This window comes from Pararge aegeria, chromosome Z (genome assembly GCF_905163445.1).
Source record: "Pararge aegeria chromosome Z, ilParAegt1.1, whole genome shotgun sequence".
NCBI lineage: Eukaryota > Metazoa > Arthropoda > Insecta > Lepidoptera > Nymphalidae > Pararge > Pararge aegeria.
This window is the reverse complement of record NC_053208.1, coordinates 23797864-23825540: the sequence shown is the minus strand read 5'-3', so window position 1 is coordinate 23825540 and position 27677 is coordinate 23797864. Positions and strand designations below refer to the sequence as shown.

Genomic DNA, 27677 nt, shown 5'->3' with positions numbered 1-27677 from the left:
AAGTCTACACAGCTCACAATCTAAACCTATATCATCATCATATCAACCCATTGCCGGCCCACTATAGGGCACGGGTCTCCTCCCACAAAGAGGAGGGGCAGTGACGTGCATAGAGGGAATGCACAGGGTATGCAGATGATATAAAATGAAGAAAATCCCCAGTACGAGCTATAAACACCTAAGAGTAGGCTTATCGTAACTAATACAAAGCCTATCCTTAAGTTTTTTATAACACGTACTGAAGATTTTCTTCATATTATATCACCTGCATACCCTGTGCATACCCTCTATGCACGCCACTGAGGAGGGGTTAAGGCCGTAGTCCACTACGCTGGTCCCACACTGGGCCTTGGTGGACTCCGCACACCTTATTATAATATTGTGGGGAACTCTCAGGCATGCAGGTTTCATCACGATGAAACCCTTCACCGTTGATGCAAGTGGCATCTAATTACGCACATAACTTGGAAAAGTTACACGTGCTTGCTGGGTTTCGAACTCGGCTAAAGTAAAGCCGAAGTCTTACCCACTGGGCTATCACCGCTTCAAACTCATATATACTACACATATGTGTTTTTAGTTTTCAATTTTAATAATATACGGCAGTTGGCCGTGAAAAATATCTCTTATAAATAGAGTAACACATCGCATGGCATGCAGGCGTACACGTCCGACAAAGTTTTAAGCCTCGTACCTATGATTACAGTCTCTCAGGCCGGGACATTAAGAACATACGGAAGCCGTGTACACCGCTAGAAACCACTCGAATTTAGTAGTTTCTCGAACAGGCGGTTATTCACCTCATACCATTTATCAGTTGACAGTAATTATTTCACCTCTAATGTTCTAAACGTTTACCATAAGATACCCCATCTTATAGTAAACGTTTATTGGAAAAAGTTTGTGAGCAACAATCCGCGGTAGTGAAGTGAGAAGGCGTTTGCAAATTTTTTGAACACAATGCACTGCATATAATAATGAGGGTTCTGTATGTTCTTAGTTCAGTGGCAGTAATGCTAATTAACGGAAGAAATAATAAGGGCGGTACTGTGTCACAAATTTATATACACAGGGTTAAATAAAAAATGCCATAAAGCTCTCTGCGTTTGGTTCCTATCATTAAAAATAACAACTTTTGTTCTACGACTTTTCAAAATTATGTATTCGTTAAAAAAAAAAAAACATGTTATTTATTTAAAATGACACTGTGAAACCAAACTACATGTGATTCGACAGAGTCGCGTAGTCGGGTCAGTGACCGCACGATAGAGTAGTTCTTCGCGCCGATGTTACATCACAGAGTAGTGACAAGTAGAGTATCTAAGTAAAATATTGAACATATGACAAACTGTCGAATTAAAAAAAGTCGTAGAACAAAAGTTGTTAGTTTTGATGTAAACAACTAGCGGCGGAGAGCTTTCTTTAATTTTTTTTTAACCCTGTATAAAATATACAAGAATATTTGCAATAAAAAAGAGAAAAAAAGAAAGTGGGACCACGTAAATGTTAGATAGGGTAAAATGTAACGGGGATTATCGTCTAAATTCTAAAGCAATACTGAGTGGCGAGAAATTCGGTGCATGCTTTCCTGGCGGTGATCCGGTGTACTAAAATTTGAGTGATTTGGCGAAAAGAGCCACAGTAGCCGCTGTCTTGTCGCCGTTGAACCGCCTCAGTTCGACGATCACCTGCGAAGGTTAGGAATTCTAATTAAACATGACATTCAAAAAAAAAGAAAACTGAAATAAATTTTTTACCTATTAAAAATATCAATCACATCGTCCTACTGATGATTTGCTAGATCTTAAAAAGTGGAAAGTTTGTATTAAAGGTAATCTTATAGAAAAGTCCTATTGTAGTATAACGTCTATCCTCCATAGTACAGGCTCGTATTCTCACGTTCTTTGGTCACGTATCCAGAAGAGACAACGACTCCATTGAACGTCTGGTTGTCCAAGGAAGAATCGAGGGCACCAGATCACGCGGAAGATCGCCCATGAGATGGGCTGACCAAATAAAGGCTGCAGTGGCTGTCCCCTTACATGAGTGTGCTAGAAAGGCAGCTGCCAGAGAGAAGTGGCGACGAATAGTTAAGCGTGCCACAACCCTTAAATGACGACCACGAACCGACTGAGAAGAAGAATTTTAGTATAAATAAATAAATAAATACATTAAATATATTTATTTATACTACAACACAAACATCGTCATCTAGCCCCAAAATAAGCGAAGCTTGTGTTATGGGTTCTAAAATGACATATGAATATTTTTTTATGAATAATATACATAAATACTTATAATATACACAGACAGACACTGAAAAACTTTCATGTTTATCACACAAACATTTTCCACTTGTGGGAATCGAACCCACGGCCTTGAACTCAGAAAGCCGGATCGCTACACACTGCGCCAATCGGCCATCATTAAAAGATTAACGTACGTAAGAGTTTTTTTACACGATAAAAAAGCTTGACTGTGTATTATTGCTCTAGCCAGGTTCCTTCTAAACTAGTTTTAAACGACAATGCGAGATGGCGATAACAAAAAAAAAGCCGGCAAAATTTGTTGTGGGCTTCTTCTTAGTTCAGGGCGTGTTCGGACCCCTCGTAGCTTTAGTTTTAAGTTTAGGAATGTAGTTATCGCCATAATCTCACTTCCATGTACACAATACACTTATCAAAAGTGCCATCTATGTGCCTATTCGCCGTTGAAGAAATATTTGACTTTGACTAAGATGAACTGTCAGTCATGGGCCCTGAGAATTACATTACATCGACCGATTTCAGCCTGGCAATCTATGGATATTTTCCAACTACGCGGAAGATATTATAGTGCACAAATGTGTGCGCAAGCGCAGGTGCACTCACGATTACCTCACTCTCATAGACCGATGGGACGGCAGCTCCGGAAAGATATCAGGCCCCGAGCATCACTATCAATCCTCAATCTTTGCCACGTAAGTCCAGCAAACTCTGTCTCAAAGGTTCAGCGGCTAGCACGTGTGGGGCACGTGTGGGGCACGTGTTAACATGCTTATGATATTGAAAGGACGTATGCCTTACCTGTTCTCTGGTGAAGCCGAGAGATACAATTTCTTCCACCTCTGTTTCGGTAAACCTATCAGACGGCAAAATTGTCACGCTGGGGTCAGGGAAACCTTTAAAGACATATATTAATCATTTAAGATTTGAATCTGTGAATATAAAAATACATCAAGGACGTGACGAGGGACCGCTAGCAAAAAATATTTTTGAACATCCTTCTATATGTGTCGGAGTTATGGTGAACGTACTTTAACAAAACACAGTTGATTTGCTGACATTTTTTAAGAGTTTCGAACTACAAAACTATTGCATCTACCATGCACTCATTGGCAGGAAACAACTGACAGGTACGAAACTTCCTCGAGTGCTAATAAAACCATTGTTCAATTTAAAGCTGCAGGATCTATGCAGACTCTGTAAGGAGGCTGCCGAGACGCCGCTACACTTAATCTAGCTCTAGCTCCGCGTAAACGAAGCAATCTTTTTAGGAAGTATATAAAACAGCTAGAAGATGCTAAATCTCTCCCAGCGAAGAAACTGTTGCTGCTCATGGCGGCAACCAATACTTGCTGGGAGATCTAGACAGCGGCGTTACAATAGATCGTAACCGAACGACGTGACACCAGGGACCAGGTGAACATGAGCCGCAAGCAGAAGAAGAATAGTTCCGTTGTCTGTCACCGAAATGCATCAATTAGATCTATGAAATTTAATCCCTCTATATATCACGGATTAATGGGCGAACATAAACTAAAAATTAAAAAAAAACATCTTAATTGATGACCTCCTCCTGTTTGTAAGAAGTCGGTTAAAAACTGAAATATATCTTGTATCTTTAAATGCCGACTCATTCGCGAACGAAGTCGCGCGGGTCCGAATTATTACACAATATAATTCGAAATGGAAATGGACAGGACATAAACAAAGACGAGCGGTGGTCATACATAGTTACCAATTGGTACCCACAAGACTCTAAGCGCCGAGGAGGCCGACCATTAAGAAGGTGGTCTGATGATATAACACAGACAGCGGGAAAACATGGGCAAGAGCAGCTATGGACAGAAAGTCCTAGCTACTCATGGAAGAGGCTTTTACCGCCTAATACTGAATCTAACATAGTTTTAAGTAAAATTACTAAGCTAAACAGTTTCTTGTATTTAGAATTTAATGATGTAAACTTAGAATCCATTTAAAATTGAATGTAAACCGTTGTAAGAAACAATAAAGCTATTATTTTTATTAATTTACCAACATAAAGACAAGATTTGAGTACATACCCTTTCTATGACTAGAGTGGTGGCCTGACTGTGGTCCCTGAGAAGCATTGGGGCCGCCTCCAGCTGCTTTTTGATTTGCACCAGCTGTTGGCTTTGCCCGAGCTGATGGTGGTGCTCCGGCTGATGGCTTTGCTCTAGCTGTTGGCGGTGATCCAGCTGTTGGCGTTGTTCCAGATTTCGGCGTTGTTCCAGATGTTGGGGTTGTTCCAGCGGTTGGCTTTGTTCCAGCTGTCTGCGTTGTTCCAGCTGTTGGCATTTTTCCGGCTGTAGACGTTGCACAAGCTGTCAGCGTTGCTCTAGCTATTGGCGGTTCTCCAGTTTTTAGAGGCAGTTCTGTTAATGGTGCTGGTTTGCCTATTGGAGCTGCTCCTGCTGCCGCTCTTGCTGCTACTGCCGCTCTTGCTGTTGCCGCTGCTGCTGCGGCTACGGCCGCCGGTGGGCGATTCGCAGGCCCCTGTGTCCCTGAGAGAATGCAAAGCTATAAGGAAAAAATGAAAAAAAAAAATGAAGTCTATTATTTCCTACCTGTCTTATAATGTAAACAATCTTATCGTTACTTTTTTATTGTAAATTTTATTTAAAATTTTTAGGAATATAATAAAATCACACTTGCACAAAGAATAACTGTTTTTATTTATGGTATCAAAGTTGTTATACAACGTGAAATAGAAAACCGAAATAATAATAGGTTTAGAGGTACATAATGTACTGTCTCTGAGACTTATCTGTGAAACCGAAAACCTTACCTAGTTTTCAAGTAAAACACTGCCATAGTTTTTACTGAAAGAAATCAGATGCAGATGTACAAAATTAAAATCATATGACTCCTGTCACTTTATTAGATACGCGTCGCGTAGCATAGGTATTATGCGCGTGTCGGTCTTCTATCTTCAATAGGGTTGTCATAAGTCAACACTTAAAATTTTTGAAATAGTTTGTATGGAAAAATAAATATGCTTGTGATTTTATAATTTTACAGGTAATTCCGTTACACGATGTGTATTTTTAAAATAAACTTTGCACTAAAAAGAAATCAAAAGATTGTTTACATTATAATACAAGTCAGAGAAAATGTAGTGCAAATCTAGATTCTATAAGGACGTTTTTGAACAACAAGGATCCAATAAAAAAAAATACCAAAAGTGAGTTGTACAATGAACATTTAACTTAACTTAATCTGTAAAAACCGGGCAGTACCTGTAAGTGTGTCATCACCATATCAACCCGTGTTACCGGCTCACTACAGGGCACGGAACCCCTCCCACAATGAGGAGGGGTTAAGCCCGTAGTCCACTTGTGCACACAGATTGGTGGACTTCACACGCCTTTAAGAACATTATGAAGAACTCTCAGGCATGCAGGTTTCCTCGCGATGTTTTTCTTTCCCCGATGAAGCCACTGATATTTTGATTACTTAAAATGTGGATTCGAAATCGGCCCACAAAACGAGCATATATATATATCCCAATGTGGATAACACCTTTTCGTTTAACAACATCCTTTTCCACGTCTACATACACTCCATTTTTTCCAACTTGTCTTGTAATGTTAAAAATACTTTCATTCATTTTTAGTGTAAAACTAGGTTTTAAGAATATAAAAAAACAAGTGCGATTAAATGTTAATGAAAAAAAAAACCTAAAAAAGTAACAAAAAGATGGTTTATGGCAAGACAGAAAAAATAGAATTTAGATACAACGCAATACAATATTAATGAAACACAAATGATGATCAACTTTACACAAATGATGATCTTTTTATAAGTATTTGAGTATATGAAAATTTTAATACTTAATATGAAGTGTGCGTGAAAATAATCTTTTTCGATAAAAAGCCGCAGTAGTAAATCCATTTTGTATAAGACAAAAACTGTTTTAAACACCGATAGCTTCAAGACGACGTTTCGTAGACGCCGGCAAAGATACTGTTGTTTTTGTCCAAATCTCTAAATTGGCATAAGTGCCATCCTTTACCAGAATAAACATTGATTTAGTCTCGCCAATTAACTGCAGTTTACGTATTTGTACACTTAACGACAGATCGGCGTAACCGCATTTGTTTACCCGTCCTTTTATTCCAATAGAAGTTAACCCTTTTCTTCAATCTCACCTCATGTTATGTCTAAGATGGTACCTGGCGGCGGGCTAACTTGTTAGGGGTATCAAAGTAAGCAGCTAATCGGTTTCTACGCGACATCGTGGCTATGCTAAATGGCTAAGCGTCAGTCTTTGTCGGCAGAGTAGTTTGTCGGGCAGCCACGGCTTAAGAGCCTCCCACCAAACCGGACCCGAGAAAATTCAGAAATTATTGTTTCCTTAAATACCCTTTCGAATATCGAACTCGAAACCCTGGGTCCCACGTAAAAGACCGCAGCGCTTAACACTGTGCCATAGAGGTCGACAATCATTATGCATTGTGTTAGCATTGTTGTTACAACCATATCTGAACTCTGAAAACCGACACCATGAAGGTAGGTATAAGGTTTGACAGTGTACACTTTCAATTGTCAAAGTCTGCGGGCTCATTCCGGTGATTTAATTGATTCAATTGTACAAAAATCTTTAATTTTAATGTTGAGTGAAACTTGGTTAACTCGAAAACATTTCTGTCCAAATGTGCCGATCGAAAGCGTTTTAGAATCAATAATACTACGTTACTACCCTGCCGCCAAAGACGTGCCGCTAAGCGATTTAGAATATAACTTCCGTACCACAAACAGATTAGCCCGTTACCATATATCGTAGACTGCATCATCACTACAAGTGAGAGTACAGACCAGGGATAACTTATAGTTGAAAAAAAGTTATAAAACATGTCTTATTAGTTCTTTACACGTGATGGGGCTCATGACAATACATAAATTAATGCAATGAGTGAATGAATGAATGAATACACATGAATGAATGAATACACGTGAGGTTTGATGAAGATTAATAACTTAAATACAGTGCCGGATTAATCACGTAGCAAGAGTAGCAATTGCTACGGACCCCGCGCGAAAGTGTATTTAAACCTTAAAATTAAAATACAATACATACACACACACGCATAAATACAGATCCATAGCAGGCTATAAAGGCTCTTTAAATAAATTTTCTACGGGCCCCTCGCTTGCTTAATCCGGTACTTGTTTAATATATCGATTTCCATTAACACTCAATTAGATAATACTTATTAATTACGTCGTAGTAAAACTAAGGTGAGGGCATACCTTTGATAACTGCACTTACTTACGTACAATTAACAAAGTAAATAATAATCAAACATACCCGTATCGTGTACACTTTTTATGGGTAGCACCAGAAAAGGCGCATTCATCTGGCTTAATGCGCTGTTAATGTTGGAACCTGTCAAATTCATTAGATCAGACTTTCCAATTACCTATTTGTTTGCCGGCTTGTATATACACTCATAAATTGTCACTCAATTGAATAATCGACGATATAGGAGTGATCCCAGGCAAAACAATATGAAAATAAGCCTTATTTCCGAACAAAAATTTTAAGTACTGAAAACTAAGTTTCTAATTTTTATTGCTAAACTCTACACTCGAAGGAAATATCAAATTTATATTTTTTTTAATTTTTACAGTCGCTATAAGACTGCTCCAGATGGTATTAATATAAGCACTGGTGGAATTAGAACCGTAGCTTAGCCGTAAAGCGCTAAGGTCGCGATTACCAGAGATTCGCAGAGTCATATCCTGTCGGTTCCGAAATTTATAAATTTTAAACTTTTCTTCATCTTGAAGCTATCATCATGTACATACAAATGTATAAATGTTCTTTATCCGTAGCTTCACAGGTTTTTTGTTAAGAAAATTATAACATAATTTATCTAATAATCAAGTAAGACTTCGAAATCCTACAATAATTTTAACTCAACTCCCAACCTACACAAAGTGTATTCTACATCGTATTGGTAAAAACTAATTAAGAGACCCGAACTCTACATGCGATGGTGGCAATGAGCGAAGTCAAAATAAATATATTAAAGCAATATGGAAATTACGAACAAACGTTCGAAACCATACACTCACAAAGATACACGCACCGACGAGGTCCCAAAGCTAGAGCCCCCATTGAAATCCTGCGATAACAGCTTAAAAATAATTTCCATACTGCTTTGATATATTTACTGTGGCTTCATCAGGCCTTAGTCCACCAAACTGACAAACAGACAGACCTCACACGCCTTTGAGAACATTATGGAGAACTCACAGGCGTGCAGGTTCCCTTACGACGTGTTCACCGTTTAAGCAAGTGGTATTTTTATTAAAAACACACAACCCTGAACAACCCGGGTTTTTGCCGGGGAAGGAACTCGTTTCCCCCGAAGGGGAGGTCGAGGCCCTAACCTTTAGGTTATCACCACTTAGGCTAAATTGTACTCTACCTATATAGTGTTAAAATAACCACTCGAGCTGCTATTGATTTTACTAAGAACTTCATACGCGCAGCAACATTTGACTTTTGGGCAAAACTTGGTTTATTGGTGATTTTCAAAACAAAATAAATTGAACATTCCTAAAATATACTATAAAAGAGCTCTTACACTTAAACCTTTAATACTTATTGTCTAAAAATGTGACAAATATTAAACTGTCTTAAAAAAATATATGTCCATACATGATGCAAATCGGGTAATTTAGTGATACTTAAGCTATTATGAGACAGCTTCGGTTAACTTGTAATATTATAAGGTTTTCGATAGTTAGGAAAAAAAAAATACTAAATTCAAATATAAAATTTTGTTTTTAATTATATTTATATCATTTATAATTGTATTAGATATTATTTGTTAGTCACATACTAAAATTGCACAAATAAATTTGGTTAGTATATTAGTCAGAAGATTCACAATTCGAAAAAAAAAAAAATTACTATTTAATATAATATTTTGGCACGGTGATACACCTATTTTATGTCCGCCTGTCATAAGGATTTTGATTATTAATAATATTTCTATAATTGACACATACATAAAAATAAAAATACATAAAAATACTTTAATGCTGTTTTTCCCTAAACCTAGGAAACGCTTAAATCGGATGCCTCACGTCACTAATTCGGCGGTGCGCAATATTTAGAGAACTCGTAAACGTACACTTGACAGATAAAAAAAATAAAAAATCGTTTTTTAATAACCACTGTATTCGTATAGATTTACTTTACGAAAAACTGAAAAATATGATAGTACAAACACAAAATACCCCACCATGTGTAAAGAATCATAGACAAGATAAATTATATGAGTTGCTTAGTGAAAATCGATTGGTTTAAGGTGCCTAGGAATCTTCTTTGATTAGTTGTTACTTACTCAAGCATTGCCTTGTTCGTCGTTATTGTGAACGGGCATGAAACTCTAATTTATTGAGATTTATTTCGGTTTGACCATTCCTAGAGAAATTCGTCATAACCTTCGATAATTTTTAGATATACAATATTATTTGACACTCGATTGTTAATCTCTAAGCAAGGTATCTGATACAATGTCAATCATTCATTTTCCAATTTTTTTAAACTGTCGCATTACGTATTAAGCTAGAAATAGGAGAGACATAATGACTACCACCGAATTCAGTGTATCACTGAATAACCAAGTTTTGCCCTAATTAAGTCCGACCAACTTAATTTAGTTTAAAGGTATTCGTTTATCAAAAAGAACATAATGTTACGTTATAAACCGAAACGTTAAATCACTAAGCGTATTTCTCGTTAGGGTCGTGAATATAGCCTTCCATTTCTTCAAATACGTAATGGATGAGACTTCCGCCAGTGTGCCGACCACAGATTATAGATAGACAATTGTCAAAGCCTAGCCGCCTTGTTGTCGTACTTCACCGCCTTGCCGAAAATGCCGCCATTAGGGTACGGTACGTCAAGCTCGCCTAAGCCAGCCATTTTTTCAAAAGTAGTTAAAACATTTTGATGTACGGATTAAAAAAAATATTTTGATTTATTTTCGTATCCGCTATAAATAAGATTCATCTTATTTATTCGACTTTCGGTTTATTCAGTATGGGTTATCTATCATTCGTCCGGTTCTCGTTTCAACATCGTGGAATTTTGTTACCTTAATGTACAGATACTTGCATAATAAGACTAAGCTCATATTAATGCAATAGTCAAAATTATAAAATAAAAATATATTTGACACCCCATCATTGGCAACTTGTTTAGCATTTGGCATTCCTTATTTTTATTTATTTTTCTTAAAAAAGGCTTCCTTAAAAACAACAGATATGTTTTTTGTAAATCTATTATTCATGCACCGATACCAGCCTTGCACGTTATTCTTAGTACGAAAAGATTAACACTCACATTATATAAATTAACTCAGTGGTTGCATCTATTTTAGTATTTAAAAATTTATAAAAGCTTATGATAAAAATATTACTTTATCTAAAACCATCGACCATGTGATCGTCGTCTAAGAAAAAATCTTGCGGAACGAAAATCTGACGAAATGAACAACTCGAAAGTGGGTATTCAGGCACAGGCACTTTTCTACGGCTGATACGGCTGATAGCAAATCTAATGTTTAAATTAACCAAAAAAAGTATTAACAAGTTTTACAGTTTTTAATCATTTTAAAAATTAAAAAAGTTCTAATATTCACCAACGTTTAAAATGTTATTTATAATGTACACATTTTATTTATACGTACTTTCTGAGACGACAGTACATATAAGTAAATAAACATATTGATCCATTATTATCACGGTTATTTTGGACATTCACAACATGAAAATATTTTATGTCTTTTTTCAATTACAGTATTGCCAAATAAAATAAAGGCTTACCAGAGATCCTAGGAGAGCGATAGCAATGCGACACATTAAATATTATGTTAAAAAACTAAAATCAATAAATAATCTTCATTGTGTTAAAGCACCACAAGTTAACTATGTGAATTATGTAAAAAACAAAAAACAACACACAGACACATTTATATTGAACAGCTCAAAGAGTCGAGAAGCTGAAGTGACACAGCTCGAAGAACCGATGGACGTTAGAGTCTCATGGTGCTGGAATAACGACCTCGCAGTTTTCAGAATAGGCATGATGATTCACTTTGAAAAACTGAACTATGATGTTCAGATGTATCTACTATATTCGGAAAATATCTTATTTTTGTAGAAATTAAAGGTTTTTGTTGAAAAAAATTGTAATTTATATTAAACGTCATCGACAAATAAAAGCTTCAGAAAGTCCTTGTTCCTAAGCTCACGATTATATAATTTTGATATTGATAGCAAAAAACTTAGCAACTGATGGTTTCAAATCACAAAATACTTGATACACGCAGAGATTTTCGATGTTCAAGCGCTAAAAAATTATGTTTATATAGACGTGACGTCATAATTTTGAATTCGACGTTTCACCCGTCATGGCGGATCTTTAGAATTTGCAGTTTTATTTATTGAAAATACAAATCGCATTTCGAATATAAATATAAATATGTTTGTCACTATACACGGAATCATAAATACAATATTTTAGCAATTCTTTTTTACTGTCATCATGCCTATTTAAAGACCACTGCAGTGTTGCTAGACAGCATCAAACGCGTCGCAAGAATCACAATACCAATATACCTATGTCCAGCAGTGGACGTCAATCGGTTGATATGATAATGACGATGATGACTATAAATTATAATGGGTGTCGGCGACATGTGAACGTAAACTAAAACACCGGATTCAGACCAGTTTCCGAGTCTCGCAGGGTTGGATTTTTTGGCGGTCTTTTCATACATTGACTTTTGATGATTTTGCAATCAGTTTTTTTAAACTAATTACAGCATGAAATCATTTTAACTAAATATTAAATGAAATAAAAAGAATACTATATTCAACAAAAAAAAAGCAATGTGAATATTAAAGGCAGCTGTTTCTCTAAAAATTCAAATACGGGTCACGACTCGGTAAAAATACCTAGATGGTTCCTAGGTTTCGCGACAATTTGGTGAGCACGTGCTGTATGTAAACAACACTATGTAATCGTAGTAATAACAGAAGTAATTTTATAATACGGCACTAAACACCACCGTTATGATTTTTGATCCATTTTCCATTATTAAGAAGATTTCTAAAGCAATCCGTTCACTTGATCGCTTTGTTTACAGAGAGATGACGTCACATGAGGTCGTTTATGAAGCATTTAAAGAAAAAACAATTTAAGCCTATTTTGGGTACATTTTTAACTTTTAGTTATTTTAAGGCACTGTTTTCTAATTTATTTAAAATACGAACCTAAAAGTAGTCCGATTAGGGTATTAAGCGTAACTTCTTCACTTAGTTTTAGTAAACTTTTCACTTACACCCTGTATAGCATCGCGCGGTATCGCTGACCTAGCACCCTAAGTTAACAGCCACCGTGCCCTAGAATATGGATGACTTTTTGGGTTATTTATTTTTGCCTCGAGCACCTTGTTTCGACTTCTCCAACGCTTCCTTGACCTGCCGCTCCTCGTGATCTCTCACAGATTGGTTGACCAGCTCGTCCTCGGAGAAACCGGAGAGTCTGGCGCAGTCGGGCAGCTCGGATTCCGGCAAGAATGGCGTCTCGGTGCCTGTGGTGCCGATGCGGAGCAAATTCCGTTTCAAGTCTATGTTGCACTGGAAGGAAATAATGAAATCTTTACTCTTAATCATTGTCATCGATAGCAATGCCCCAGTGTCGCGATGCAGAATGAATTAAACAATTCCTAAGACAAGCGATGATTCTAATTTTTTTTTTACATGTTTTCCATTTTCACTTATTTTGGACGGCCGATTGGCGCAGTTTGCAGCGACCCTGCTTTCTGAGTCCAAGGCCGTGGGTTCGATTCCCACTACTGTAAAAGGTTTGTGTGATGAGCATGAACGCTTTTCAGTGTCTGGGTGTTTATTTGTATATTGCTATTTATTTATGTATATCTATATGTATATATAAAAGAGAAAGTGTGTGGGTATTGGCTGGACCGATTTCAATGAAACTTTCAGGGAACCTCCGGATTGACCTGGCGAGTAATCCTGTAAAGTTTGGTGTCGATCGGAGCACTCCTATTTTTTAACTGTCAAACTGTCAAGCTTCTATTTACTATGAGGATATTCTATTGTTGGGTGTACATGGGTGTAGATAATGATCTTCACTCGCTCGAGAAGAGAATAGAAGAGAATGAATACGGAGAGAAATAAATGATTTAATATATTATGAGACTTAAATGAAAAATTTAATGATGTCAGTTTATTGTTCAAATAAAATAAAGCAAAATCTAGCCCGGCGAAGCGGGCTGGGTACGTTAATAAAATATTTATATTTGGATGTTTGAGGAATGCTTTCGTATACAACGTGTAACGGAATCACAAAATACTGTTGAAGGGCGCATAAGTATATTGCATAAGGAATCTGCCTGTAAAAATTTTAAATCAAAAGAAGCATATTTATTTTTCCATATAAATTAATTCAAAACATTATCAGTGTTTACTTATGACAACCCTATTGAAGACCAAAGATCGACACGTGCATAGTACGAACGCTACGCGACGCGTACCTAATAAAGTAACAGGAGTCACTTGATTTTACTTTCAGCAAAAACAGTGGTGGGCCAGTTTTGGTTTACTCAAAAACTATTAGAGTTTCGAAATCACAGATATGTCTCAGAGACAGTATATAATGTACTCGTACCTCTAAAAAGCCTTATTATTACGGTTTTCATTTACACGTTGTATAAATAGATATCGTTAATGTAGATGTTGTGACGTGCTATTATGAACTTTAATTTGTAAATATAGCATTACCAGAGTTTACTGACCTGGTGTTGTAGTTTAAAAATTATGTTTCATAGAAAAAGTTATACTTTTATTTCCTAGATGTGTGAAATGTAATAATAATCTGGACGATTACACAAGCACAAACTATTTCTTTGATTATTTTTCTTCACCGGTAGTCGATCGTCGTTTAAAAAATGATCTATTTATCAATTTGTGAATCTAAATATTTTCCAAAATCAACTTTTCTTAAATATTGACTATGCTTAAATAAAAACTATGAATTCTAGATTAAAAATGTTTATTAATTAATGCTCTTAGCTCTTTAATGAAAATAATATTATAAAAAAGAACAGACCAATGAGGCATTTTGTAGGTAAGATAATTGTAAATTTTGGAACAAACAATTTTGTATATGCATACCTGATGTCTCTTCAACATATCAAGCCCCAGCAACATATCCATGGGCTGTTCCTCTAGGACCGAGAAGGAGGTGGTCAGGAAGTCCTTTTCAATCCGCATTTGTACCATGTGTATACGCCCTATGATCCTTTGGACGCCGACCCCTTTGGCTATACCCGCCCATCTGTAACAATTATATTAGCATACATGATTCATCATCAGGGCACGAGTCTCCCCTCAGAATGCGAAGGGTTTAGGCCGTGGATTATCAATATCAACCCATCACCGGGCCACTACAGGGCAAGAGTCTCTGAATGAGGTAGGTTTAGTGTAAACAATATCTTTTTCTCTAATGTAAACCCGTGCAAAGCTATGGCGGGTCATTAGTTTACAAAGCTTGGATTAGAAGACATAGTGTTCTGCATTTACCTGGTGTCGACCAGCCTCATGATGTTGCATCTCTCGGCGCATGCTGCAGACATGATGGTAGTTTGGGCGCCAGAATCAATGAACGCTTTCACGGGAAACCTGCAATACATTATACATAATGCTACAAATAAAAGTAACAAAACGTCGGAATAGTTTAGCAATGTTTTGTAACAAATTTCGATACTCAGTGCGTGAAAAAACACACTGCGTAACAATTCTGACGTTATGATGTGTTTATTTGAAAGGCCCAGCGTTATTTATTTAGTATAAACAAATTATAACAACTCTCAGCCAGGCTAGCAAACACAGGTGTAATTTTTCTTCCCGGGGAAAGAGCAAAATTTTATCTTCTCTCACAGCTCTATCAACTATCCGAGCATTGGCGAAAAGGGTCATAATATCCAAATGTCCAAATCCGAAAAATATGTGTAACAATAAACGGGGGTTATTTTCTCCTATTCCATTCCTCCTATTGTTCCCGTGCTGCGTATAGAAAATACATTTCACCAACTCTTAGATGATAACTAACGATGTAAGGCGCCATAAAAAGTTACTACACTGATTAGGCGGTGCACAATGTTAGGAAATCGTAAACTGACACTTGTCAGAAGAATATAATTTCGGTTGTTTTTAAATTACCTTAAATCCATACGAAAAATGAAAAATGTGCTAAAACAAAAACAAAATACAACAGAGAATCGTAAATAAGCTAGGTTTATGAGTTGCCTAGTGAAAATCGTTTGTAGAAAGGTACAGTATACCTATGCTCTTGTTTGATTAGACGTTACTTACCTATTCCTGTTTTATATTTTTCTCGCTGTAGAGTGCATACGAATTACAGCTTTGAAACAAATTATATAAACTCCGCTATTCTGACGCTAAATACTCGTACCAATGCGTTATTATACACTTATTAACAAAAGATAAATTATTACTTAACTTGTAGCCAATGGGCGGCCAGTGTTACACAGTTCAGCAATCATAGGTTTTAGCAAAGAACGGTATCACACAGTTTTTACTAACTAGCGGTTAACCGCGACTACATCCGCTCGCAACTTCTTTCTCCATCACGGCTAGAAGGGGCAGGAGAGAATTATCTCCCCGGGGAAAGGAACTCTCAGAGCACTGGCGCACAAGTGGAAATAACATCCAAATAATATATGTCAAATTCAAATTCAAATTCATTTATTTCAAGTAGGCCTACTTTATAGGCACATTTGAAACGTCAAGTATGTATGTTTGTGTGACTCTACCACCGGTTCGGAAAGCAAATTCTACCGAGAAGAGCCGGCAAGAAACTCAGTAGTTGCTCTTTTACAACATCAACATTTAAAATCATTTTGCTATCTTGCGGGAGATGAGAGCGAGGCTAGCTGCTTCCATTCTACCTTGTCATTGAGGAATTCATCAAATGTATAGTAACCTCGCTGTACTAGATGCGTTTTTACACATTTTTTAAATGTATGCATTGGTAGGTCAAGAATTTCCTTAGGAATCATGTTGTAAAAGCGTATACTCAACCCCACAAAGGAGTATGTGTAATAATAAACGGTGGTAAACTTCTCCTATTCCATGTTCCCGTGCTTTAGCAGCTGGACACATTAATTATATCCTCTGTCTATAATCCAAACTCCCCAAATCAGCGTAACATCTTCATCATCGGGGGATATAATCTTTGCCATTACTTTTTGCCAAGAGTATAGGCAATACTATCCACCCAGGATTTATATATTAACGTTCAATGCTGGCCAGAGGTATGGATTTCAAATTTTTATCCTTCTACTAAGAATCTACTTCAACCTATCAAAATTAATGGCAACCAATCGCTGATTTGCAACCGGGATGGCCTACTACAGTGCACGGGTCTCCTCCCACAAAGAGAATGGGGGGTTAAGACCGTGGTCCACCATGGTGGCCCAGTGCGAATGGGTGGAATCCACGCACCTTTGAGAACATTATGGAAGGCAGAACTCTCAGGCATGCAGGTTTCCTCACGATGTTTTCCTTCACCGTTAAAGAATTATCATAATGGGTTAAAAAAAATTAGCAATTCTTTTAATTGCTAATTTTTTTTAGCCAATTATGATAATTCTTAATCACAATTTAAGTTAGTTGTAAAACTAAGTACAAAGTGGATATTTCTTTAAGATATAAGAGAGAAAATGTAACTTTATACAGCGCTTTGAGAATATCAACATCAACGTTAAAATATGCTTTTCTGTGAATTTAACATTTTGGCATGTACTAGTATGATCATTGACGTCGCAAACAAACGAAATTAAACGTCCACCAAACTAAATTTATGAAGCCATAACTTGGAAAGTAAAGAAAACCTCACTAAGTATTATTAACTTATAAATTTGTTTTTTTTGTAGTAGGTACTATAGAACATCTCTGTAAACGTTTCAATACAATCCAAAAATAGTCATAAGACACGACGAAACAAACGTTGGCCTGGCTTCAAATTACGAATATAAAGAACAATTAGTATAATAAAATGTTTTTTTGATTTCATTTGGTCTTTTATTGGATGGGTACATCTAATCTTTAACCTACATACGTAATTATTTTCCCTATTGTCAAACTATAAAGTACCACAGTGACGCAAAAAGTGTTCCGAAAGCGTCCGAAATTATACATATATTTAAGCCCACTGATAATAACATTTACAAGTCAATCATGGTTCACGTCAGACATACTGTTGGTCGTTAAAATGTGCCAAAATCAAATCATAAAGTCTGTGTTCGAGATGGAAGAAGTCCCAGATATCGTGGGATTTAAGCAAGAAGCGGACAGAATATATATATATATATTTAAAATATATTTAAATGAGACTCAGGTTATAGTTTATCAAGAGGTGTATAAACAAAACCAGCGAAACGCCAGTAACAAATACGCAGTTACTTTTGCGCTGTAGGTGTTACAATTGACATTAGGTCAGGGGAACTGCCTCGTTAACCTAGTGTTTAGCTAGTTCGTCTACGGCTCACGAGGCCCTGGGTTCGAATACCAGGTAGGGTAATGTATTGTGCACGTACTGATGAAATTTTTTGGAGTTGGAAATTGGCAGCGTCAAACCCCGTGCTTCTGAGAGCACGTTAAGTTTTCGGTTAATATTACTGACTTTGGGATAATAAGCATTGAAGTCCGACCCGCGTATTTTTATTTTATCCATGTTTCTTATACGTACTGCTGGGATGTGGAACGCGCCCCAGGCAAATGTGTTACTTGCCACGTATAACTTGAGTATCTTCGAGGCAAGAGTGAATAGGCTTTTTCTAGGCAGGTGTGCTACAACCTAGATCTTATAATTGCTTTCTAAGAGGGATGATTGTCGTAAAAAAAAAAAATTTGAAAAGAGGAAACATAAATATTTACCCGTTCACATGACAGTTGATATACAGCATGACAACAGTCCCGAATGTTTCCGGATTATACTCCATAGCTGCTTCCATATTTGCTTCTATGTTCTTCTGTCGGATCTCCTCTGCGATCATCCTCTGCGCTTCTGTGTCGAAGGGGTCCGAATTCATCATTCTGTAAATAATAAATAATGTTTCACGGGATTTCCGTATTAGCTCAAACAATGAAATGGTGATCGTGTTAGAATAAAGGGTATCACCATTTCTGTTTCAGTCACGTCTGAAAGTTGTCACCACCTCCATCTATTACTTTCATTTTCACATCCTTCATAGGGTATCTCCATGCTATAGAGATACTACTACAACCAACAAAAATAATCCAATAAATAAATTCGTGCGACGAACTATATCTATTTGGCAAGACACTGTTTTTTTATTTTATTTTTAACATCATTTAATTTACTGATTCGACTTCTTTAATTTATAATAACGATTACAATATCAAAGGTGTATTAAAACGGAATATTGACATGCTAAGTTGTCACGGTATGTTGGAAATATTTAATGCAATTAAACGTTTATACAGTGCGCACAGGTAGTGCTTGAATACGGTTAGTATTTGAGAACGGAAACCAGTTGAACCGTTGTGGAAGCTTAAAAAGAACTGACTGACCGCTCAGATTCGATCTCGAACAGCATAAAGGGATGGCAATGGGCATTAATGGCGTCCCTTTTAATATTCCCTAACCTTGTTCGTACACAAGGTTAAGGTATATCGCGTGAAACCGGTTAAACGGCGTTTCCATCCCCAAATCTTTTTTTTCGGAACGAAACCGGTTGAACTTGATTAATATAGGTTATTTTCCTGTTCCAAGCCCTGCGTACTGCATGAGTGGGGATATACAATTAGTAGCACGCAAAACGTTTTAGACCAGAGCCATAATCCATACTAATATATATTTTTTTAACACTACAAGTTAGCCCTAGTCTGCAATCTCAACTGGTGGTAAGTGATAAAGCAATCCAAAATGGTAGCGGGCTAACCTGTCAGGGAGTATGTTAGTCAGACCACTAATCGGTTTCTACGTGACATCGCACCGCGACTCTAAATCCCTTAGCGGCACGTCTTTACTCGATAGGGTAGGTAGGCTAGCCACGGCCTCCCACCAGACCAGACCAGAGAAAATTCAGAAATTATAAATTCCTAAATTGCCCCTGCCGGGAATCGAACCCGGGACCTCCTTACTTAAATTCACAGCGCTCACCGTTGCGCCAGCGAGGTCGTCGAATGAAAATATGCGAAAGTGTGTTTGTCTCTCCTTACTTCGAATCGACTTAATTTTTGGCATAAAACCATATTGAAAGGTGAGTAACAATAATTTAAATCCCTGGAAAATAAACTGTTCCCAAGGGTTTTGTAAAAACCGTAATAAACTTGGACAACAGCTAGTCCTTCACAACATGGAAATGTTACCGGCACAGCAAAAAAAAATTTTATCATTTTTAATTTCACAATCTGTGGTTAACATGTGTTAGCATTTAAATACAATGGAGGTTTAGCAGGCAGAAGAAGGCTTGGCCGTAGATGAATATCATAGCTCAAAAACCTGCGACAATCGTAATCGACTTCGTAAGGAGACGGCATCCTAAGAAGAAGATAATTAGCTTCCAGAGTAAATATAACTACTAAAAACGTATTCAGATTCGGGTTACCTTTCTAATCCTACTTATATTATGATTTGTGAGTGTGGATGTTTGTTACTCAATCACGCAAAAACGGATTTGGATTAAATTGGGCATGCATGTAGCCTTTGACTTTGAAAAGAACATACCCATCCCGATTCCTTAAGTAGTTCCCGAGGGAAAATCGAAAATTGCTTACGAGGTAAGCCGCGGGCAGACAGCATGAAATATTGTACGCATGTCACCCATGCTATGGAAAAGGACAGGTACTTTCTACACCGAGCTCTCAAATGTTCCCGTGGTAGGATTAAAAATTAAGTCCACGCAGACGAAGTCGCGGGCAGAAGCTAGTACAATAATAAATTATTTGTGTCCACCATTTTCGGGTGATGGTGGTAAATGATGGTATTACTCAACTGCAAAATAAAGCTTCGTGGGTTCCAAGTGTACCCTGGTCTAAAAAGAACAGTTCACATCAAACTTAGCTGGGTATTTTTTTTCTCACCACCATCAATGTCACTTAGAATTAAATACTTTTGAAAGAAACACTTCTAATATTTCACTAACATTGTACAAGTTTCCACAGAGACAGTGTCTCTCTGAAAAAGATGTTTACTAATTATTATATTATAGTAATAAAATAGATATTATATATAGAGCTGACAGCATGAAAAGTAATTCACGAATTAGTCAAAATTAAACCCAAGTTGAGCTGGATGTACAGCACATTATTAAAACTAATTGAATGATTCATCATTAAGATTCCAATCGAAATTAAGAGATTATGACGTATGTTTATCAAGCTAATGCGATAATATGATTATATGAGTGGCGTACAAGAATAATGAATAGCGAGTTACGAGCAACCTATTAAAATGTGGGCATTGTTCAAAGTGCCCAGACAATAATATGAATAATGAAAATGCACGAATAAACAAAGTATGTCCATACTTTCTTAGATTGCTTCTTACTTAGGTTACGGACCGAAAGTCCTATTATAGTATTAAGGACTACGTCAACGATAATAATGCTGGGGTGTAAATTATTGCTGTCACCAGGTTGCTTCTTTAATAGTTTTTAAATGACAATGTGAGATGGTGATAACGTAAAAAAAATAACAACCGGATAAGTTTGTTGTGGGCTTCTTCTTAGACCAGGGCGCGTTTGGAACCCTCGTAGCTTTAGTTTTAAGTTGACGAATTTATTTATCGCCATCAACAACACTCCTATGTCATATTTTACATGTAATGTACGCATCCAAAGTGCCATCTATGTGTTTATTTGAATAAATAAATATTTGACTTTGACTTTGACCTTAACGTGCGAAGTTAAAGTATTTCTTAACATCTGAGTTGTATGGCGTATCCATACTACTTTTATATATTAGGTACTAGCGGACCTGCGCGACTTCGTCCGCGAATGAGTCGACTTAAAAAAATAGTCGTATGTCCAATATAAATCCGAGATTCCAATATAAATGAATCCTAGCTTGATCAATTTATCGCCCCCGAAACCCCCTGTATACTAAATTTCACGAAAATCGTTGGAGTCGATTATGACATTCTAATTAGATATATATATATATATATATATATCTAATTAGAATGCCATAATATATATATATTATATATTAATCGATAAAACACGAGTAAAATGACATTTTATAAAATTGAATCCTAGCTAGATCGATTTATCGCCCCCGAAACCCCCCGTATACTAAATTTCATGAAAATCGTTGGAGCCGATTCCGAGATTCCATTTATATATACAAGAATTGCTCGTTTAAAGATATAAGATAAATGCGAATGTGTGTTTGTTACAAAGTTACGCCCTAACTAAGCAATTACTCGACTTGATTTTTGGCGTAGAGCTAATTTGAAAGGTAAGGTAGGGCTAGGTAGTTATAACTCAAGACTTTTTATTCCAGGAAAACGAACGGTCTCCACGGGATAAAAAACCATAATAAACGCCAACGAAGAACGAGAGCAATAGCTTCTAAATAATACAAAAGTTATACATGATAATGTAAAGGTATGTCCGGTTGTCGCTACTACAAAATATGTTGACCACTTTCAAGACGCAGTTATAAGCGTTGTGTGTTAAGCCGGAGGTCTTGGGTTCAACCCACTGCATGGTATTTGTATATTAATTATTTCTAAATTTTCTCTGGCCTGGTGGCTTTGGCCATGGCTAGTTACCAGCACACAGACAGCGATTTAGCATTCCGGTACATTGTCACATGACTGTCATCTATATTATCAGATTAGCCCACTACCATCTTAGGCGGCATCATCATCGGAGAGGTATATAAAAAAAGCGTAATAATAAATTTCTAGATGCTCGGACAAGTTTAATTCATTTTGTTGGGACATTATAAATAATAATATCTGGGATTCGGTAAGCCTTTGGCACTACTTCTACTACACAGTGATCGTCACTTTTGTGCACAGTGCACAATTAGTGCTGATAAATGACATCATCAACAAGTTGAAATGCTGGGCATCCTCTCATATAGTATTTTGTCTGTCCTCTCATATAGTTGACTAAGGCCCATGATTTGAGCACAAAATATCCTGGAGGGTCGAAGTGCACCCGCTAAAGCGGGCCTCATTACAAGATAGAAGGCCCATGATGGTGATAATAAGATAGTAATTAAATTCTTGTTTATTGCTTTAGTCTGTGCCAACTGGGCGCAAGGTACTTCGCCAATGTCTTGTAGATGGATAAGGAACGAAAGAGATTGATCAATGGAACTAATGAAAAGTTAATTTTGAATATGTCTCAAGAAATAAATAGTTGTGAATAGCTTGTTAGCTTAACCTTAGACATCACAGATAACACAATTATGAATATGCTATAACAAGGAACTCAATATACATTATACTTATAAAAATCTACAATAACGACTGAAAACAAACTTTTACAACCATAAGTAAAGTATTATGGCTTAATAATGCAAAGGGCAAAAAAAAAAAAATGTCCAGTAGAGTTTTAAGAATTTCTTGATATTAAGGAAACTCAACAAGGTGAGCAGAAAATATTAAACAGGTTACTGGAAACCAGTGGTAAAGGACAGTGGGTTTTGGAATTCCCCACACATGACCTGACCACACATGAGCAGTGAACGTAAATCCGGTGATGATGGTGAAGAAACCCAATATCTTACGGGAATCAGACTCACCTTGAGATCTGTAGCCTTTGACTTAAAAGAACATAACTTTCATCCCGATTCAAATCCCAAGTGAGTCAAACTTGCTTATATGTTAGATATAATTGCTTTATAATGTATTATTTTCCGAGTAGTCTACCCTTGACTTTATTTGAGTAATGTATAAATATTACATAACACTGTATAATTTATTGCAAATGATGACTCCACATCCTACACATCCCAGCACGCACCTCTAACTTTTCTATTATTTATTTAGTTATGTGCAATTTTAAGTAATTGAAATATTACTTGCTTCAACAGTGAAGGATAACATTGTGAGGAAACATGCAAGCCCAACATAATGTTCTCAAAGGAGTGTGGAGTCCACCAATCCGCATTGTGCCAGTGTGGTGGACTACAGCCTCAGGTTACGGCCAACCAAGTACGGAGACAAGCCCAGGGAAAGAAAAAGAAGAAGAACCCCTTCTCATTGTGGGAGGAGACCCCGAGCTCTCTAGTGGGCCAGTAATTGGTTGATGTGATGATGATGATTGTAATTATGATATACTAAAAACATGATATACTTTGCCAATTTAAATTAAAATTACATGATTTTAACTTTATAATGTAATTTAAGTTACCACAATTATGCGATCGTGTATAAAATAATGTTATTTATGAGCTGCAAGGTTGCAGAAGAGGCACAGAAATACCTACTTAAGTGCAACAAATATGGTGTTATGTAAAGAATTTGCTGTGGGCGTATTACACCAGACACATTTGGAACCTGTTAACTATAGTTTTAAGTTATCAAATATAGTTATCACCATCCCTTACAATATTAGAAACAATCTTGTATGAAACCTTAATAGGTGCTGGCGATAAGCGTACATTAAACAAAGATTTTTTTTTTAAATTTTAAACCATATATAGTATTCCTTAGAATCTATGCTCGTATATTCAGCGCTTTAAAACTTTGTTTTTTTCAAACAATAATAATTATTAATAATAAAAGATCAAGTCCCCCACTTTGTCACTCACAACCATGTTAATGTGTAATGCTTTAAGTTTTATCATAGAAATAACTTGTTTATTCATATAAATGTGAATGTGAGTTTGTTTGTTTCTCACCCTTTCACGATAAATTACATTATCATACAGATACAGGGTGTACCGAAAGTCATACAGAAAATAAGTATTTTTCCCCAGGGATGGAAAATACTTCTGAGAGCTCATGATGATATGGGACTTATGATGAGGCTTCTCTTGCGTTAATAAAGGTATTCAAATTATTTTCCATTCCTTCCGAAAATATTTCCGCTATAATCTTGTTTCTATTCATCAATCAGTTCTGCTATTTAATCCGTATCGGTTTCTATCTTAATATTAAGAGGTGCAACACAAAGACATCACTATCACAATGAACTCACCCTGTATAACTAAAAACCCTGCAAAATACTTGGCACTTGGATTAATGGAAGATCATTGCTGAAAATTTTAGGCATAGGGCAGAGGGCACTTTCGATAGTAATTGTCAGTTGTCACCAGTCTATGGTTAAGGGTCTGTGGCTTTTACTTGGCTTGGTATCTACTACAACGACTAATATGTAGGAATTGTTTGATTTAATTTCTAAATTTAATTTTATAATTATTTGAAACTTGCAATGTTGTTATTGTTTCAAATTGTAAGGTCGTCAGTTATTTCGTTAAAATATTTGGCGCCCTCTATGCGGAACTAATTGACAGGGGTCTTCCCCATTGTCACCAAGTGTCACATCTCTGCCCTTACCACAATATAGTACTAACCGACTTAAAAATGGAGGAGGTATTGTTTTATAAAAATGTACTTTCGGTCATAACTCCGTCATATATAAACGGATTTGCGAAATTCTTTTTTGTTCGAAAGGAGTTTATTTCGAAATGGTCCTATTTAAATTTGATATAGATCAGACGATGCGTTTCAGAGGCAGACAACGAAACTTTTCGAAAAATGACATCTTATCAAACGCGATTGCTGCTATGTTATATATATGCATTGTTCGCACAAAATAACATCACGCCTGTACACTCGAAAGGGTAACGCAGATGTATTTCGTTTATAGCGGTACACCCACATTTACTATCAAAGTTAGTACTAGTGTAAATATTTTTGCTTCTGTGAAGTACATAGCACTCAAGCTTGATGATACCAAAATTTATTTACTTTATATTTGGTATAGCATTTATTTCTTAAGTTGGGGTGGACATAAATTAGTAACACTACTAAATGTACAATCATTTGTAGCATTGTGCATGACTTTATAATCTATCGAAAAATCGGTTGTTAGGAACAGTTAGGTGACAAACACATATAACATAGTATTTATTATATATGCCTATAAGTATGTTTCTCACCCTTTAAACAGTCCCTAGACTTCGATGAATATTTCAAGACCCAAATTGGTCCAGCTGTTCTCAATTTTTAGTGAGACTAATGTACAGCAATTAATTTTTAGATATAAGTAATTTTGAGCCAGACAATGGATAAGTTCAGACAATGTATTAAAATACATTTAATACAGCAAGGTTACTATGCAATTGATGAAATTCTTAAATAGAAGGTTGCTTGGAAGCATCAGCCTCTGCTTTCATCTCACAAGTTGGAATAACAAATGTTAAAATAAATTGTTGATGTTGGGAAAAAGCAACTGCAGTATTCCTTGACACCTTTGTATTGGTAGAGTTTGCCTTCCAGTGGTAGAGTCACATCAAACAAAGAGACATAACATTTCTAAAGTAAGAAGGGGCATAACTGGAAATAAATAAATTTTGTTTCATTTTTTTTAAATAGTTTTACTTTTTCAAGGTAGGTTAACTTACAGGTTCTATTGCAATGTCAAGCCTATTTATTATAATTAAATGTCACTGTCTGATGTATTTAGTAATTATGTGCATTGCCAAATAAACTATCAATCATCCATTCAACATATGAATATTTTTACAATACTTTGTAAGTAATATTTAATTTAAGGTCACCTTATACGTTGCTGTTGCCGTTCTGTCCGAGCTGATATTTGTTCTCGGAGGACTGATGCAAATGAATCTATGGAAAAGGATATAATAATCATCAAAATATTAATGTGAAGTTGGACAAGTACTGATGTTTCAATACATGTCTGTTTGTAACATTTTATACCTTAACCTCTAAACCAATCTTGATGATATTGGATACATTCTATAATCAATAATTTTGCAATAATCACAATACTTTATTGAGCTATTCAAGGAAAGCAATATTATAAAACAATGTTTTTTGGAAGTGTACTGAGAAATATGGGAGATGTAAGCTGTGTGCTGGAAACTTAAATTATTTAATGCCATCACACCATACCCCATTAAAGAGTGAAGAGATTATTTAAGATAAAAAAAATATATAAAATAGAAATCAAAGTCCACTAACCAAGGTTGCCACTTAATAAGGCATCAGCTAGTCTTGGGTTGTTTTGTTTAAGCAAAGCAAGTTGGTCAGGATTGGCCAGGAACATTTCCCTTATGATGCGGGGATCCTCTTCCACGTTTCTAGCCATAGAGGTGCTGGGGGATTCTTGCGGCACATGTATACTACTGAAGTCAAGATTTGCTAAGCCAGTTGGTAGAGCTGGAAGTGGAGGTTTTTTTCATAATATTTTATTTATATGTCCCTATGATAGTTTTTAAGAACTCTACTGACAACTAAGGTTTTTTTTGTTAAATCATTACTTTCTTAGTGGACAGTACCTAAGTGACTTTTTTTTTTACAAAGTGTCATTTTGTTACAAACTTTAATCAGAGATGACAATGCAGTTTTTAGCAGTGTTGTTGTTACGGTAAATATTGCGTCGAAGAAAATATACCTTGATTAGCATCGTTGACTCTGAGTGAAGAGTCTGACCGGGAGACCATGCGAAGCATCACTATCACGTCCCCATCGTGAACACCAAACTCCTTCAGTGACTTTTTGTCGTTCACCATAGGCTTCCCGTTAAAAGTTAGAGTGATTCGAGACGCAGGAAAACCTGACTCTATTTCACAGAAAGCCTTAAAATTTTCTAGTTCCAAATCTTCGGACACATCTAAGACGAAAATTTCGTCGTTTAACGTGGAAATTGTTACTTTCATTGTGTTATAATTTGATGATACGCAAAAGTGAACTGTTTACTCGTAAACTGTTGGGCGCGTCACTTAGGTATATGTTATTTATATTTCGGGAATGACTGTCCAAAACATTGTAGGGTTCACACGCGTTGGGAAAATGCACAAGTTTGTCTCAGAAAGCAGGCAAAAATAAACTTTTTGATATATTCCCACTCAGCCCCGAACTTCGCGAAGGTGGCAGCCTTTTACTAGGTATGTGCCACTTTATCAGTCCGCTTTATCGGTTATAATTTTTTTTCTTTGGCAATTTCATATTTATTTTTTATAGATAAAGCACTAAAAAGTAGAAAAAATTTAAATTTTCATTATGAACTTAATTTTTTTTATAATTTTTTAAACAGGAAATAGAGCCAACGTCAAAAAATCGTCTAACGTCATGTCTAATTACGATTCGTG

General features: G+C 36.3%; 1 protein-coding gene across 1 annotated transcript; it reads right to left on the bottom strand.

The window, feature by feature from the left end:
* Positions 1-1219: 1219 nt before the first annotated feature.
* On the bottom strand, positions 1220-27468 carry LOC120636082 (protein DDI1 homolog 2). Its single transcript, XM_039907372.1, has 10 exons — positions 26981-27468; positions 26548-26745; positions 26124-26190; positions 18291-18449; positions 14913-15011; positions 14505-14667; positions 12758-12947; positions 4325-4786; positions 3066-3160; positions 1220-1688 (listed from the first exon to the last, which is right to left on the bottom strand). Exons 1-10 carry the CDS (start codon positions 27243-27245, stop codon positions 1608-1610), a joined length of 1779 nt encoding a protein of 592 aa, XP_039763306.1. The 5' UTR covers positions 27246-27468; the 3' UTR covers positions 1220-1607.
* Between the last annotated feature and the right edge of the window lie 209 nt (positions 27469-27677).